Consider the following 12745-nt stretch of genomic DNA (forward strand, 5'->3'; position numbering starts at 1 on the left):
GGACAACCAAGAATGTGTTTCTAGCAGTTCATTTTTATTGTATTTTACAAAAGTATTGGCCCACAATGTGTTGGGTAAAAACCAAAACTGGTCCTTCACCATAGATAGTTTGAGAACCACTGTCTTGAGGGATCCAAGAATCTGTGTGAACATTTGTGTGCATGTTGAAATGATGCCCTGGATGTGTCAGGTGGGGGCTGCTCACCAGGACGGCAGCCTGATGTAAAAGAAAAGGCAATGGATTGGGAGTTAGACAGATCTGGCTTCACCTAAGTCTGTAGCTTACTAGTTGTGTCACAGTGTGCAACTCACTCACTAGTGTGAGCCTGTTTCCTTTTCTGTAAAATGGCATAACAATGCTACCTTTAATACTGTTGGGAAGACTGCAGATGCTTTATGAACGGTAGTTATTCTCCCCAGGACACACGCTCCTTGAGAGCAGGGGATGTGTCTTACTCATCTTTGTGGTCCTGGTGCCTGGCACTCAGGAAATAATGCGTGTGGGCAGGAGGGATGTTGTGTTTCCTGGCTCAGGGCTATGAAGAAAGGGTTGAGCGGAGGGTGGAGATCAGTGCCTCATGTACTTGAAATTTCCATGTGTGCTCCCTCTGCTTGCCACCAGCTGTATACATTCTGGTTGTGGGAAAAGGTTTGGCTGGGGCTCTCCCTGGGGGCTCTGACAGTCGTTCATTTCTCTCCTTCATTCCCCTGTTCTCTTTGTCCTACACCCCAGCCTGCTTCACACTCTTTCCGTCTCCCCCCCCTTTGCCCCTCCCTCTTCTGCTTTCTACTTGAACCCCTTAAAGTAGGTCTCTTCTCTTTCCCCCACCCGCCCCTCATTCCCCTTTCCTCATTTTCCCCTTTGCTCACTGTCTGTCTCTCCTCTTCATCAACCCCACCCGATTGCTGTGGGCCCCTAACTTCATATCCTACCTGAATGATTTCTGCGCAATCCTCATATAATCTGTACCGTTATTTACTTAATACTGTATTTTCTTTTCAGTTCTCTCACTTTTCAAACTCTAGCTTCATCTTAGGCAGTAACAGTGGTGAAAGCATGGGTTTGAAATGCCATTTTGTTCCTAATGTTTCTTAAATCAATAACAATTAAAGCTAAAATCTGTATTTGTACACCGAATCTCAAGGAGCAGGCGTGGCACAAACGCCACCTGCGAGGGCCCTGGGATGCTGTGCTGAATTCCGTGGCTCCCCGCTAGCCTGCCTTCCCTCCCCGGGACCCGCTCCGGAGCCCAGCCTCACTTACATGTTGAAGAGGTTGAGGCCGATGCGGTAGAGGCGCTTGCGCAGGGTGTCGGTGGAGAGCGTGGGCGACTTGCAGCTGGCCGGGTTCTCGCAGTGGTAGCGCGGCAGGCTCAGGATCATGGCCTGCAGGGCCTCCTTGGAGGCCGATGCCGAGGCTTCCGAGCCGGACTTGGCGGACTTGGTGGACGTGCTGCTGCTGCTCAGCTGCTCCGAGCTGTCGCCGGCCTCGGCCTCGGCCTCGGCCTCGGCCCCTTTCCCCGCGTTCCCCGTCTCCTCCGCCTCCGCTTCCTCCTCTCCCGGTGCGGCCGGGGCCTCCTGCACCACCGCACCCGTGGCCGCAGGGGAGCCGGCCCTCGGGGCCCCGCCGGCCCCCTCTTTTGCGCGCGCGATCAGGGCGGGCGCGTCTCCCGGGCCTGCGGCTGGGGCCGCCGGGGCCGCCGGAGCCCGGGCCTCGCCCAGCTCGGCGTGGCCCGCAGGGGACTCCGCTGGGGCCTGGGGAGTCTGTGGGCCCAGACAGTTGGCCACAGACAGAGCGGTGGAGGAGGAGACAGAGATGTTCTGGTTGGCGATCTGCACGGTGACATCCCGGAAAGCCATCATCAGGGTGCTGCTGTGGCCCTGGGGCAGGCCCGCGGCCTCGGCGGCCTCCTCCCCGGGTCCCGGGCGAGCGCTCTCGGGCTCCCGCATCTCTGCCTCCAGGCCGGGCGGCCCGGCGCCGCCGTGCAAGGCCTGGTGGATCTGGTAAGCGCCGCTCTCCTGCAGGGAGCACATGGTTTTGAGGCTCCAGGTGCTGAGGGCGTCGTCTATGGACTTGGCCAGGGACTGCACCTGCTCGGTGAAGGAGTCCTCCAGCTCGGTGAGCGTGCCCGCGAAGGCGGGCGGCAGGGAGGGCGAGCGCACCAGCGGCAGCCCCAGGAGGCCGTAGCCCTCCATGAGCGCCTTCTCGGCCGCCAGGCTCTCCGCGGTGGGCGCGCGCACCTTGCGCAGGGAGATCCTACGCGGCAGGCGGCTCTCCAGGAGCGAGTTGCGGATCTTCTCGAAGTTCTTGCTGAGCTGGTACTGGCGGAAAGCGGTTTGGATGGTGCAAGCGGCCCGCCGGGATACCAGGTGGCCCCCGTACTTGTGCTCTAGCATTTCAATCTGCAACAAGGGCAGAGGGGAGGAAAAGCGCAGTTAGGAAAGGTGTGTCACAGCCCTTCTAAAAGAGGGTGCTGATGGCTGTCCTTTAATGCGGGGGAGTCACCTGGCTAAACTTTGCAGGGGCCCAGGAATGCACAACTGTGGGGCACTGAGGTCTGAAAACAAGCGTGCATGGCAGGAGAGAGCAGGTCCTTGGCAAGACCCCTAGAAGTGTAGGATGTCGGAAGGGATTCCAGGGCTTGGTGAGGCCTCAGGGCAGGGGAGAGGTATTGCCGATTATAGTAAGATATTGCTGGTTTGGTGATCATTTTAAAACGTTCCTATCAGTGATGCATATGGAAGTATTTATGGATGAAATTCATGTCTTGAATTTGTATTAAAATACTCCACCAAAAAAGTGTGTTAGATGAAAAAATATTAATAAAAGTTGTTGGAGCTGGGTGATAACCATAAGACAGTTTATTACACTATTCTTTCTAGTTTTGTGCACATTTAAAAATAATTTAGCCCGGCCGGGCATGGCTCAGCAGTTGAGTGTGGACCTGAGATCCAGGCAACCAGGGTTCGATTCTGGTCAGGGCACGTGCCTGGGTTGCAGGTTCTATCAATGACTCATCATTGATGTTTCTCTCTCTCTCTCTCTCTCCCTCTCCTTTCCTCTCTCTGAAATCAATAAAGATATATTTTAAAATAATTTAAAAATTAAACAGAAATGCTTTTTAAAAATTGCTGCTACTACTCCTTTCATCTGCTTTTCCTCTTAGCATTTATGTCACTGCATTGGGGCAGTCCCTGGGACATCATAAGGGCTGGGATTGGGGTTTGATTATCTCTGTGTTCCCAGTACCCAGCCCAAGGGCTGGCACACAGTAGGTGCTCAATAAATGTTAATTTAATTCAAAGTTGGGTGGATGGATGGATGGATGGATGGATGGATGGATGGATGGATGGATGATGGATGGATGATGGATGGATGATGGATGGCTGTATCAAGAGGGGAAGTCCCCTCCAGGCTACCATGCTTTACAATTCGAGTCACCTCTGTGCTCAAAAATGGGAGCTGTACAACCAGGGCTGGACTTGGTGGGGCTAGCTGGTAGGGGCATGCGGCTTCATCTGGGTAGATCTGATCCCAGGAAAATGTCTGACAAGGGGCCAATTTATCTTCAAGGCCTTTACTTACATCCTCTCAGCTCTGTCCCCTGTCTATGATCTTTTCTATCCCTTATTATGCTCTTACTTCTCTCTTATCAGAACCTCTCAGGAAAGGATGAGAAAGATATTCCCCCTGAGATGTGAATGACCAGTAACATTTAACCATGCCCCTTCCTGGAGGTTTTTGCATTTAAATAAGGGACAAGTGCTGCGTTAAGGAGATGGACAAACAGTAGCATTGTGGGCACCAACCAGTCCTTAGGGAAGTTTAGACAGTGAGGAAGTATTCCTGGGCCCTGAAATTATGTCCTATTCACAACCATACACTCCACTGACACCTAGTGTCATTCCTGACCTAAGGATAGAGATAAATGGGCTGAGATAAGCAACTTATGGCAAGAACAGCATCATCCCTCCCATGTTCCCCCAGGACCATGGGTGGGGAGGGGGATAGATAAAAAGACCAATTTTCATTCTTCAGTAGAAAGAACCATTCTACCCACTTCCTGCTCCACTCAACCCACCAGGGAATGCAGCTGGAGTGACTGCCTTCCCACAGCCCCAGCAATACCCTTTGTTCCGCCCTGTGGGTACCCACAGCTGGACCAGTGGAGGCACCCTCCTGCCCAGGAGACCTCACAGATATAATCCCAATCCTTAGGGACAAGCCCTGGTAAAATGAATGCCCTCAACTCTCGCTGCAGGATTCTCTGCTAGTCCCACCATTCAGTGCCTTGAGCCCTCCTCAAATCTAGTGGCATTATGCTCTCTCTCCACATCCAACACTCTTCTCTGAAGATAGCTGGAAAACTCCTTATTAAGGTTTGGATGGCCAAAAAGGCTTCCTACAACTCCTCCCAGAAGTATTTGCATTTCACAAGGTGCAAGGCTTTAAGCAGAAAGCAGGAAGCTCTCCCATCCTCATAATCTTCATATTGTACGTAGGAATATTTAATATTTCTCTTTAAAAAAATCATACTAAATGTATTAGTTATCTATTGCTACGTAGCAAGTTCTCTCAAACTTAGCAGCTTACAACAACACCCATTTATTTTTTCACAGTTCTTTATGTCAGTAGTCTGGGCACAGCTCAACTGGGTTCTCTCCTTGGGATCTTACCAGGCTGAAACCAAAATGTCAATCTCATGTAAGCTCAGAGTCCTCTTCCAAGCTCACTGTTGGTGGCAGAATTCAGTTCCTTGAGATTTTTTAAGACTGAGGACTGTTACTAGAGGCTGCCTGCTGTTCTCAGCCACACCGCCCTCTTCGCAACAGGGCTGTTTGACCCTTTGAGGCCAACAGGAGAGAGTCTCTCTGATGCTTCACCTGATTAATTTAGGCCATCCAGAGTGAAGGAAACTGACCACTTACCTGCTTCCTTCTCTCTCAATTTCTGTCTCTCTCATATCTTTCCCCAAGCACCAAGAGAAACTGACATCGGACAGGAATTCACATCTCTTTCCTACCTGGTCTATTCACACTTTTAGGGAAACCCCATATCCAAGAGCATTCCTTTCAGGTTATGAGATGCTATTGGCAACAGAGGAAAAGTATGAAATCCCATTGCCTGAAATGTTTCCAAAACAGTTAAAGAGGTCTATCCTTTTTGCATGGTATCATCCTGCTTGGAGGCAGGACACTGGCTGAGGTAACCCAAAGAGACTTCTACCAGCCACTGTCCATGTTTTGGCCAAGCAGAGGAGAAAACCTGATTTTAAATTCTTGAATCTGTTCCATTAAGTCCTCCACTAGACTATAAGCCTCATGAAGGCTGAGACTTTGCCTGCTGTGTTCGCTGTTTTATCCCCAATGCTTGGAGAGTACCCAGTACATAGTAGGCCTTCAATCAATATTTATTGAATTAATTAAAGAATTAATTCCAAAGTTATCTTTGTGATTCTCAGAAACCTTCCTAATCTGACCTGTAACTTTCCTCTCCCAGAGCTGACGATCTCACCCTCTCTTTCCTCCTTTGTAAGTTTACTTCATCCTCTAGTCTCTCTTTTGCTTGTATTTCCAACCCCCACCCTTCCATTGGCACCTTTCCACTTGCCTACAGACTCTCCCAGATCTCCCCAGGCTAAAACACAACTCAGCTTAGCTCCCCTGCTTTGGGGCACTAGCCCAATTTCTTTTTATTTCCACCAAAGCTTTTGGAGAACCGGTCTACACCCTCTGCCTCACTGCATGAGCAGATGCCAAATTGCTGATCCAACCCTGCATGCCCTGGCTCCTTGAAGTCTGTCTCCTGCTCCCACCAGTCTTCTAAAATGATCTTTAATCACTAAATCTGATGGCTCATCCTCAACCCTCCTCCTTCCTCTTTTCTGCAGCTCTTGATATTTTTATCACCCCGAGACTCTGTCCTCAGCTCTCCAGTCTCCATAGAGTTCCTTAATCCTACATTTTGATCACCAAATCCCTAAGCATGCTAGTTACAAGCCAGATATGTGCCATCTTCTACTCTCCAGGCACATTTTAATTATTTTTCTATACACTTCTGGACATTTTCCATGATTTCTATGTTGGAAGTCATTAGACAAGCCTCTGGTAGTTGATAATTAACAAGTAATTAAGAGGGAAACTATCTCTGGCAAAGCCTTTGTGGCAACTCTAAGGATGTTCTGCAGGCTGATGTCTTCTTACCTCTTACCTAAGAACCTCGTTTATAATTTTATAATTTCACTCTACTTGAATGGATTGATGAACAAGCCATAGGAAATATGCCCAGTCCCAGATCTGCCTCTTCTTTGCTGGTTGACTTTGGACAAGTTTCCTAATATCTCTGTCTCTCAGTTTTCTTACCTGTTGTTAAATAAGGCTAATCCTGCTGACAATCGCTTATTGTGAAGCTTAAGTTATTTCACATAGCACATGGCACATAGTAGGGGATCAGTAAGCGGTAGCTATCTAATGATGTCAATGATGACTATGAATGACTCTCAAATCTCCATTCTTAGCCTTGACCCTGCATTTCCAACAGCCTATGGGTCCCCTATCCACCTATACAAAGCCATCGTCTTTCCCCACCTCACCCAAACCAGCTTTCAATGACTTCCTTATTTGCCTAACTGCACCTTGGCTGTATTGTCATCCAGTTTGGGGACCTCTCATTTGTCCTTGGGTCCTCCTTTGCCCCATCTTCCACATATACCAGCCCCAAAGTCCTCAATATTTGCAATCATCTTGACCTTTCCACCAGACTATTGCCACGTGGGGCTCCCTTTGACTCCCCACCTGGACCACTTCTGCAGCCTCCTCCCTGCCTCCCTGCTTCCTTCCCACCCCCACCATCTACCTGATACACCAGTACCCTGATCAATGCTCTCAAAAAGCAGATGTAAACACAGGCTTTTCGTTGCTTGAGACCAGTGCCCAAAAGAAGTATAAATGCTTCCTCCTGACATTCTGAAGCTGAGCAATCTGGCCCTGCCTGCCTCCCAGCCTCCACTGCACAAAGCCCATGCACACAGCAGCTCCACTCTGCCTGGCTCTTCCGCTCTGAGCATTTGCTCAGCCTGCAATGTTCTCCCCTCCCTCGAATCCCATTCTTGCCCCCTTCCCTCCAGGTAAAGCATGTCTCCTTTCTTTAAGACCTGTCTCCAATGTACCTCGTCCACAAAGCCTTCTTAGTCCCCCAATAGACCAGATCTCCCTGCCTTGGGCCCCACAGAGAATGCTGTTTTCTCCACTCATCTTTGTAATATTTATCTAACCCTGCTTTCTCTCCCCCAGACTGCAACGGAGCACACGTTATTCGAGGCCTCGATATGTTTTAGTCATCTTCAGATCCATGTATAGCACCCACCACAGAGCCTGGCACAGAACAACTGCTCACTGTGGTATTTGAATTCAGTTATTGGATTTTCTCCATTTGTTCTAATGCATTGAATGCAACCATATCCCATTTAGTCCAGCCTTGTGCCTGCTGCACCCCAGCCTGCATGTCTCCCGCTGCTTCTTTCCCCCATCAATGCCCTCTCTGTACCTACAGACTGTACCTACAGGCTGGACAGTACTATCTGTCTCTGTACCCCTGGTTCCCAACACTGAGCAAGAGCCATAGTCGTGACTTACATGTTTGCAGACATGAACTAAACTGAACTCTCCTCTGTCCCAGGGGAAATAAAAATCCAGGCTCTCTTCCGGATCTGGGCTTAGAGTCAAATGCTTCACCCACACCCTCCTCCTGCTTCCCATAGGGCTTGGGGGCCTGACAGGGCCTCAGGTCAGCTCCATCCACCCTAACCCTGCTCTTAACCAGGGCCACGTCAGAGAGTTGACAGATAGATGGGAGAAGGGAGGACAGCTCTAGGGGAGGGAGGGGCCTCTGGGCCCACTGACCAAGGAGCAGCTCTGCTCACCTCTCTCTAAACCCCATGAATCATAGGTAATTGTGGCCTCTCTTCCTCCCAAGAAATCAATCTCTCAGCTCCTGCCAGAAGAAGCAGTGGAGGGGGCTCCAGGGCTCTGTCTCTCTAATGAGCCTCTCAGTGTTAATTAGAACATGCTCCCTCTCTTCAGGTTGCCACTGAGAGATGGCCATCAAGACAGGGTGGGGAAGGAAGAGCAGTTAGCTGGGAGCCACAGTGCTGAGGAATGTGGGGGAGCAGGGTGGGGATGGGGAAGGTGACGGGGGCTTTCACATGTGAGCAAGGATTTCCTCTGATCCAAGATTTCTCAACTGAGAACACTGAAACAGTACATGGAGCAAACCTCACCTGAGGCTGAGGGGCGGAGAGTCTGGGGAGGGCAGAGGAGCTTAGGAGATGCTCAGGGCAGCACGGGAGAGGTCCATCTGACTGGGCAGGGTGTGGCCCCTGAGGCCTGCCTACCCCTAGGAGCCTTCCCTGATTACAGCCAAGCAGGAGTGGTGGGTGCTGCAGCTCAGCTACTCCTAGTTCAGAGACTCCCTCAGGTGAGCTGCACCGGGAAGCCTACTCTGAACTCCAGGTTGGGCTGCTGCCCTCTTCAGTGCTCCCACAGTGCCCTGGGTGCTATGCCCTTGGAATTACCCTTCATTGGAACAGGAGACAGTGGCAGGTGCTGGGTTAAAATCTTAGGCTGTGGGGTCCAAGTCTTGGCTGCATGAGGGATGACCCATACCTGGGATGTATCCTCGGGCAAGTTACTTTACATCACTAAGCCTTAGTCTTCTCACTCTTAAATGGGGAGAGGAACAGTACCTCGCTCACTGGGATACAGTGCAGATCTGAGGAGGTAATGCGTAGAAAATACCTAGTACTGTGCCCACACATAGTGTCCTTCATGCTCGCTAGTACTAGTTACATGTCAGTGCCCATCACTGGAATGTGGGCTCCCTGAGCACGGGGACTGTGTCTTTTGCACTGTGGTGTCCCCAGGCCTCTCACAGGCCCTGGACAGAGCAGCTGTGCAATACTGTTCCCTGAACTGAATGCAATTGAGCGGAGGAAACCCCAGTGTGCCTTGCCATAGGCTGGTCCTCTGGGGCTCCCCATGCCCATGGTAGAGTTCTCATCTTCAGAGTGAAAAGGTCCTTAGATATGTCTGGCATAGCTTCTTGTGTCACAAATGAGGAAACTGAGGCCCGCAAAGTTGGAAATGCAGCCACCACATCTCCCCTTGAGAGTTACCCCATAGTAAGGCCGGACCCTGAGGCTTGGGTATAGGGGATCCACTGGGGAACGGGCTGCTCTCCAGAAGGAGATGTGGTTTCCACCCAGAACCCTAACTTGGGGAACAGGGCCTGGATGCCACTGACTGCAGCTCCACAACCCCTGGGTTGGACAGCATGGAGAGGTATATAATGTGGACATCTGAGATGGGCTCCAATGGGCTGTTTCTCCACAGCGGCAGGATACAACTCTCTAGAGAGCCTGAATGAATTTGGAAATCACTCCTCTCCCCTCTATATCCTTGCCACAGCCACAGTCTTTCCTAAAGGGCCCCAAAAGGGATCTGCATTCCCCCACGGTGGTAGCTCCAAGGAGCACTGTGAGGTGGAGTGAGGGCAGAGGGAGCTACGCAGGGGACCTGCTCACTGTGCGACCAAGGGGAGGGGACTGGGAGCAGGGAGAGCAGGGAAGCCTGGGGAGGGCCTCTTCTTTCTTTCTTTCTTTCTTTCTTTCTTTCTTTCTTTCTTTCTTTCTTTCTTTCTTTCTTTCTTTCTTTCTTCTTTCTTTCTGTATTCCTCCAATGTTGAGCATTTCCTAAGTGGCAGGGACTGCACTGGGTGTAGGAAAACAATGGTGGGCCAGGGCAGGGCAGCACCTAGTGCCCAGCTCTAGGGATTTTTTGCTCCTCACACAGCCTATGAAGTGAATAGCACCCCTGGAAGTGTTCAGTGCACAATCTGCTCAACTCCGTGATAGCCCTGAGAACAACACAGACCTTGACCCTAGAGTGGGGCAGCTACCAGACAGACAGTGCAGAGCCGGCAGTGGGGCTCTCAGTAAAAGCACACAGCCAGGTTCAGGGACAGCTGGGCTGAGACTTGAAGTATGAGGAGCGATCACCCAGGGGAAGGTGATTGGGGGACAGGTAGGGAGCATTCCCAGCAGAGGAAATAAAATCCCAGGACGTGGGGTGGCAGAAGAGCCTGGAGAAGTGTTTGTCCTACACGGATGAGGAGCCATGGAAGGTTTTCACGCAGGGCGAGGGGGGGTGGGTACCATAATGAGACGTGCCCTTTGTAAGGAGGACTCAGCTGCAGTGTGGCGATTAGGTTGGAAGAGGCACAGCTTGAAGCAGGGGGATCCGTGGGGGTTTGCCCAGGTGTGCAGGCCAGAGATGATGGTGGGGTGGCTTAGAGTGGGGCAGGGGGTGGCAAGAGAGGGTGGTGTTTGGAAAATAGTTAAGAGGTAGCATCAGTGGGTATGGGGATGAAGAAGATGCAGGGGAGGGGGAGGAGCCTCAGGGAATGACTGGGATCCTAGACTGTGGGTGGAGCAGGGCTGGCAGGCTGGTGGACTAGGGAAATGATGACTGTCCAAGATTCCTTCCAGCCCAGGGACGACGAGGATTTGTGTGACTGGTGGAGATCACAGGATCAGGATACTAAAGCCTAGATCTCAAAGAAAGCTAAAGTGGAATTAGGTCTTGGCTGAAGGCTTCATGCCCATCCCAACCCCCCTTCAGGTCCCTGAGTTATTAGTTTCCCCTTTTCATCTTTCCAGCATCTTCACGCCAAGCACTGTGTTCAGCACTAGGGATATAAGTCAAGTGTCCTGCTTTCAAGAAGGAGCGAAGGAAACAAGAAACGATGATATAGGGCTGAACGGCGATGACAGGGACCTGGGCTATGGGACCGCTGAGAAGGGGCAACCAGCGCAGTGTAGGGATGGCGGGGAAAGCTGCCAGGGGGAGGGAGGAACACCAAAAGTTAGTCCCAAATAAAGAGGAGTGATGGAGGCCAAGTGCAGGAGTATGGAGGGAGTAGGAACATCAGTAGTGGAGGCAAAACCCCAAAGAGATATGAGACAATGAGGCCCAGAGGAGTTAAGCAACTTGCCCAAGGTAACACAGTTCATTTGCAGAAGAGAAAGGAGCAGAGCTCAGTCTCTTAGTAAATGTGTGCCATGTTTTTAATCACTTTGCTCTAGCTCATCAATCCCTTTTACCCCTTCTTCCCACCCCCAGCCTACGCTTGGCCCAGACAGATACATGAGCCGGGGAGGTGAGCTTTTCCCATGGTTGGGTCCACCTAGCATGAGGACGCCGCCACCTCTAACCCTCACCTTTCTTGCCTCACTCTTGCTGGCCTGCTATGCAAACCCATCTATTAGAATTATGTCCACTATAAAAAAAGGCCCATAGTACTAATCAGAACCTATACAACTCTCCATATCCCACCTAGTCATCAGCATTAAAGTAATTCTCCTGCCCAAGATGAAGCATGAGTTTCCTTTGCTGTTATTAACTGGATACTCCTTAAATTGAACTGTAATCTCTTGGAGGAGCAAGTAAGAACCATGCTTCTCTTCTTTTTGTACCCCACTCCCTTATTGCTTGGCATATCATAGTTATTAAAAAATATTCACTCAGTGGGCTCTTACTATGTCCAAGACACTCTGCTAGATGCTAGGGGAAGGGTAAAAAGATGAATAAGAGATTGTCTCTGTCCCCAAGGAGCAGTCATGGGGAATTGAGAGGACTCTCTCATCCGGGCCAACTGGCCACTCTGATCACACTGTGATGCTCCCGGTGGGCATGTGCCAGCCGCTGCATGGAATTCCCAGTAACACAGGACTCACTACCTCACAAGCAAGACATTCCATGTTTGTAACAGCTCTAGATGTTAACCAAGCTAAAATCTTCCTCTCTTATAGCTTTCATACATTAGTACCACTATTTTTGTCTGGAATGATAGAAAATACAACTAGTCCCTTTATCACATGGCAGCTCTTCCATATTTAAAGCTTGTTTTCATGTCTACAGTTTCTCCATATGATTCCAGCCAATCCTGTTTTCCTTCTTAGGATAACCACAGGATTCTCATTTCCCCCTCAAATGTAGCCCCAGACAGGCTCCAGACAGGCCCTGAGCAGTAGTCAGTGTGGAGCTCCAGCCGGCTGCTCGCTTATTTTGGGGTCTTGTCTACCCTTCTGTGAAGGCTGCTGTCCTCACTTCTCTGGCAGCTGCTTTACCAGCTGTTGATTCATCTTAAGCTTACAGTGAATTGAAGCCCTAAGGTCTTTCTCCCAGGACCAAGCCTGCCCATCTTATACTAGTGCTGTGGGCTTTTCAAAGCAAAGAGCAGAACTTTAGATTTTTTTCTTATTTAATTTGATTTATTTCATTTAAACCATCTTTCTGTCCTGAATTCTATTATCAAGGTATTAGCTGTCCCCTATTAGCTGTGTCATCAGAAAGTACTGCCACATTAAAATTATTGAACCAGACAGGACCAAGGATAGCGTCCCACTCACCTAGGAATTGGCACTGATGGAAAAATAAAGGTTTTTGAGAATTCTGTTTGAGAACAACCCACCTGACTATATAGTGATCTAATCTCCTTTCTATCATGTCTACATAGATATCATAAGAGAATTTGTCAAATACTTTATGAGAGCCAGATGCACCAGACTACAGCTGGCCTCGATCCAGGATAATAGATTGGCATTGACACCTAAGGAAAGACATGACGTTGGTTTGGTTTGGCTCAGTCTTAGTAACTGTTCTACTAGCTTCCTTTCCCAAGGACCTG

General features: G+C 50.1%; 1 protein-coding gene across 2 annotated transcripts in view; it reads right to left on the reverse strand.

Annotated features, from left to right (window-relative positions):
• IQSEC3 (IQ motif and Sec7 domain ArfGEF 3) overlaps positions 1-12745 on the reverse strand; it is a gene marked incomplete at its 5' end in the record, with an annotated part of 104722 nt that overhangs the window by 39990 nt on the left and 51987 nt on the right. For both annotated transcript variants that reach the window (XM_081130144.1, XM_081130143.1), the window contains one exon: positions 1265-2403. In XM_081130144.1, coding sequence (XP_080986270.1) covers positions 1265-2403 — 1139 coding nt within the window. The remainder of the gene's footprint in view (positions 1-1264; positions 2404-12745) is intronic.

Source organism: Miniopterus schreibersii (genome assembly GCF_964146895.1).
Source record: "Miniopterus schreibersii genome assembly, chromosome: 2".
Taxonomy (NCBI): domain Eukaryota; kingdom Metazoa; phylum Chordata; class Mammalia; order Chiroptera; family Miniopteridae; genus Miniopterus; species Miniopterus schreibersii.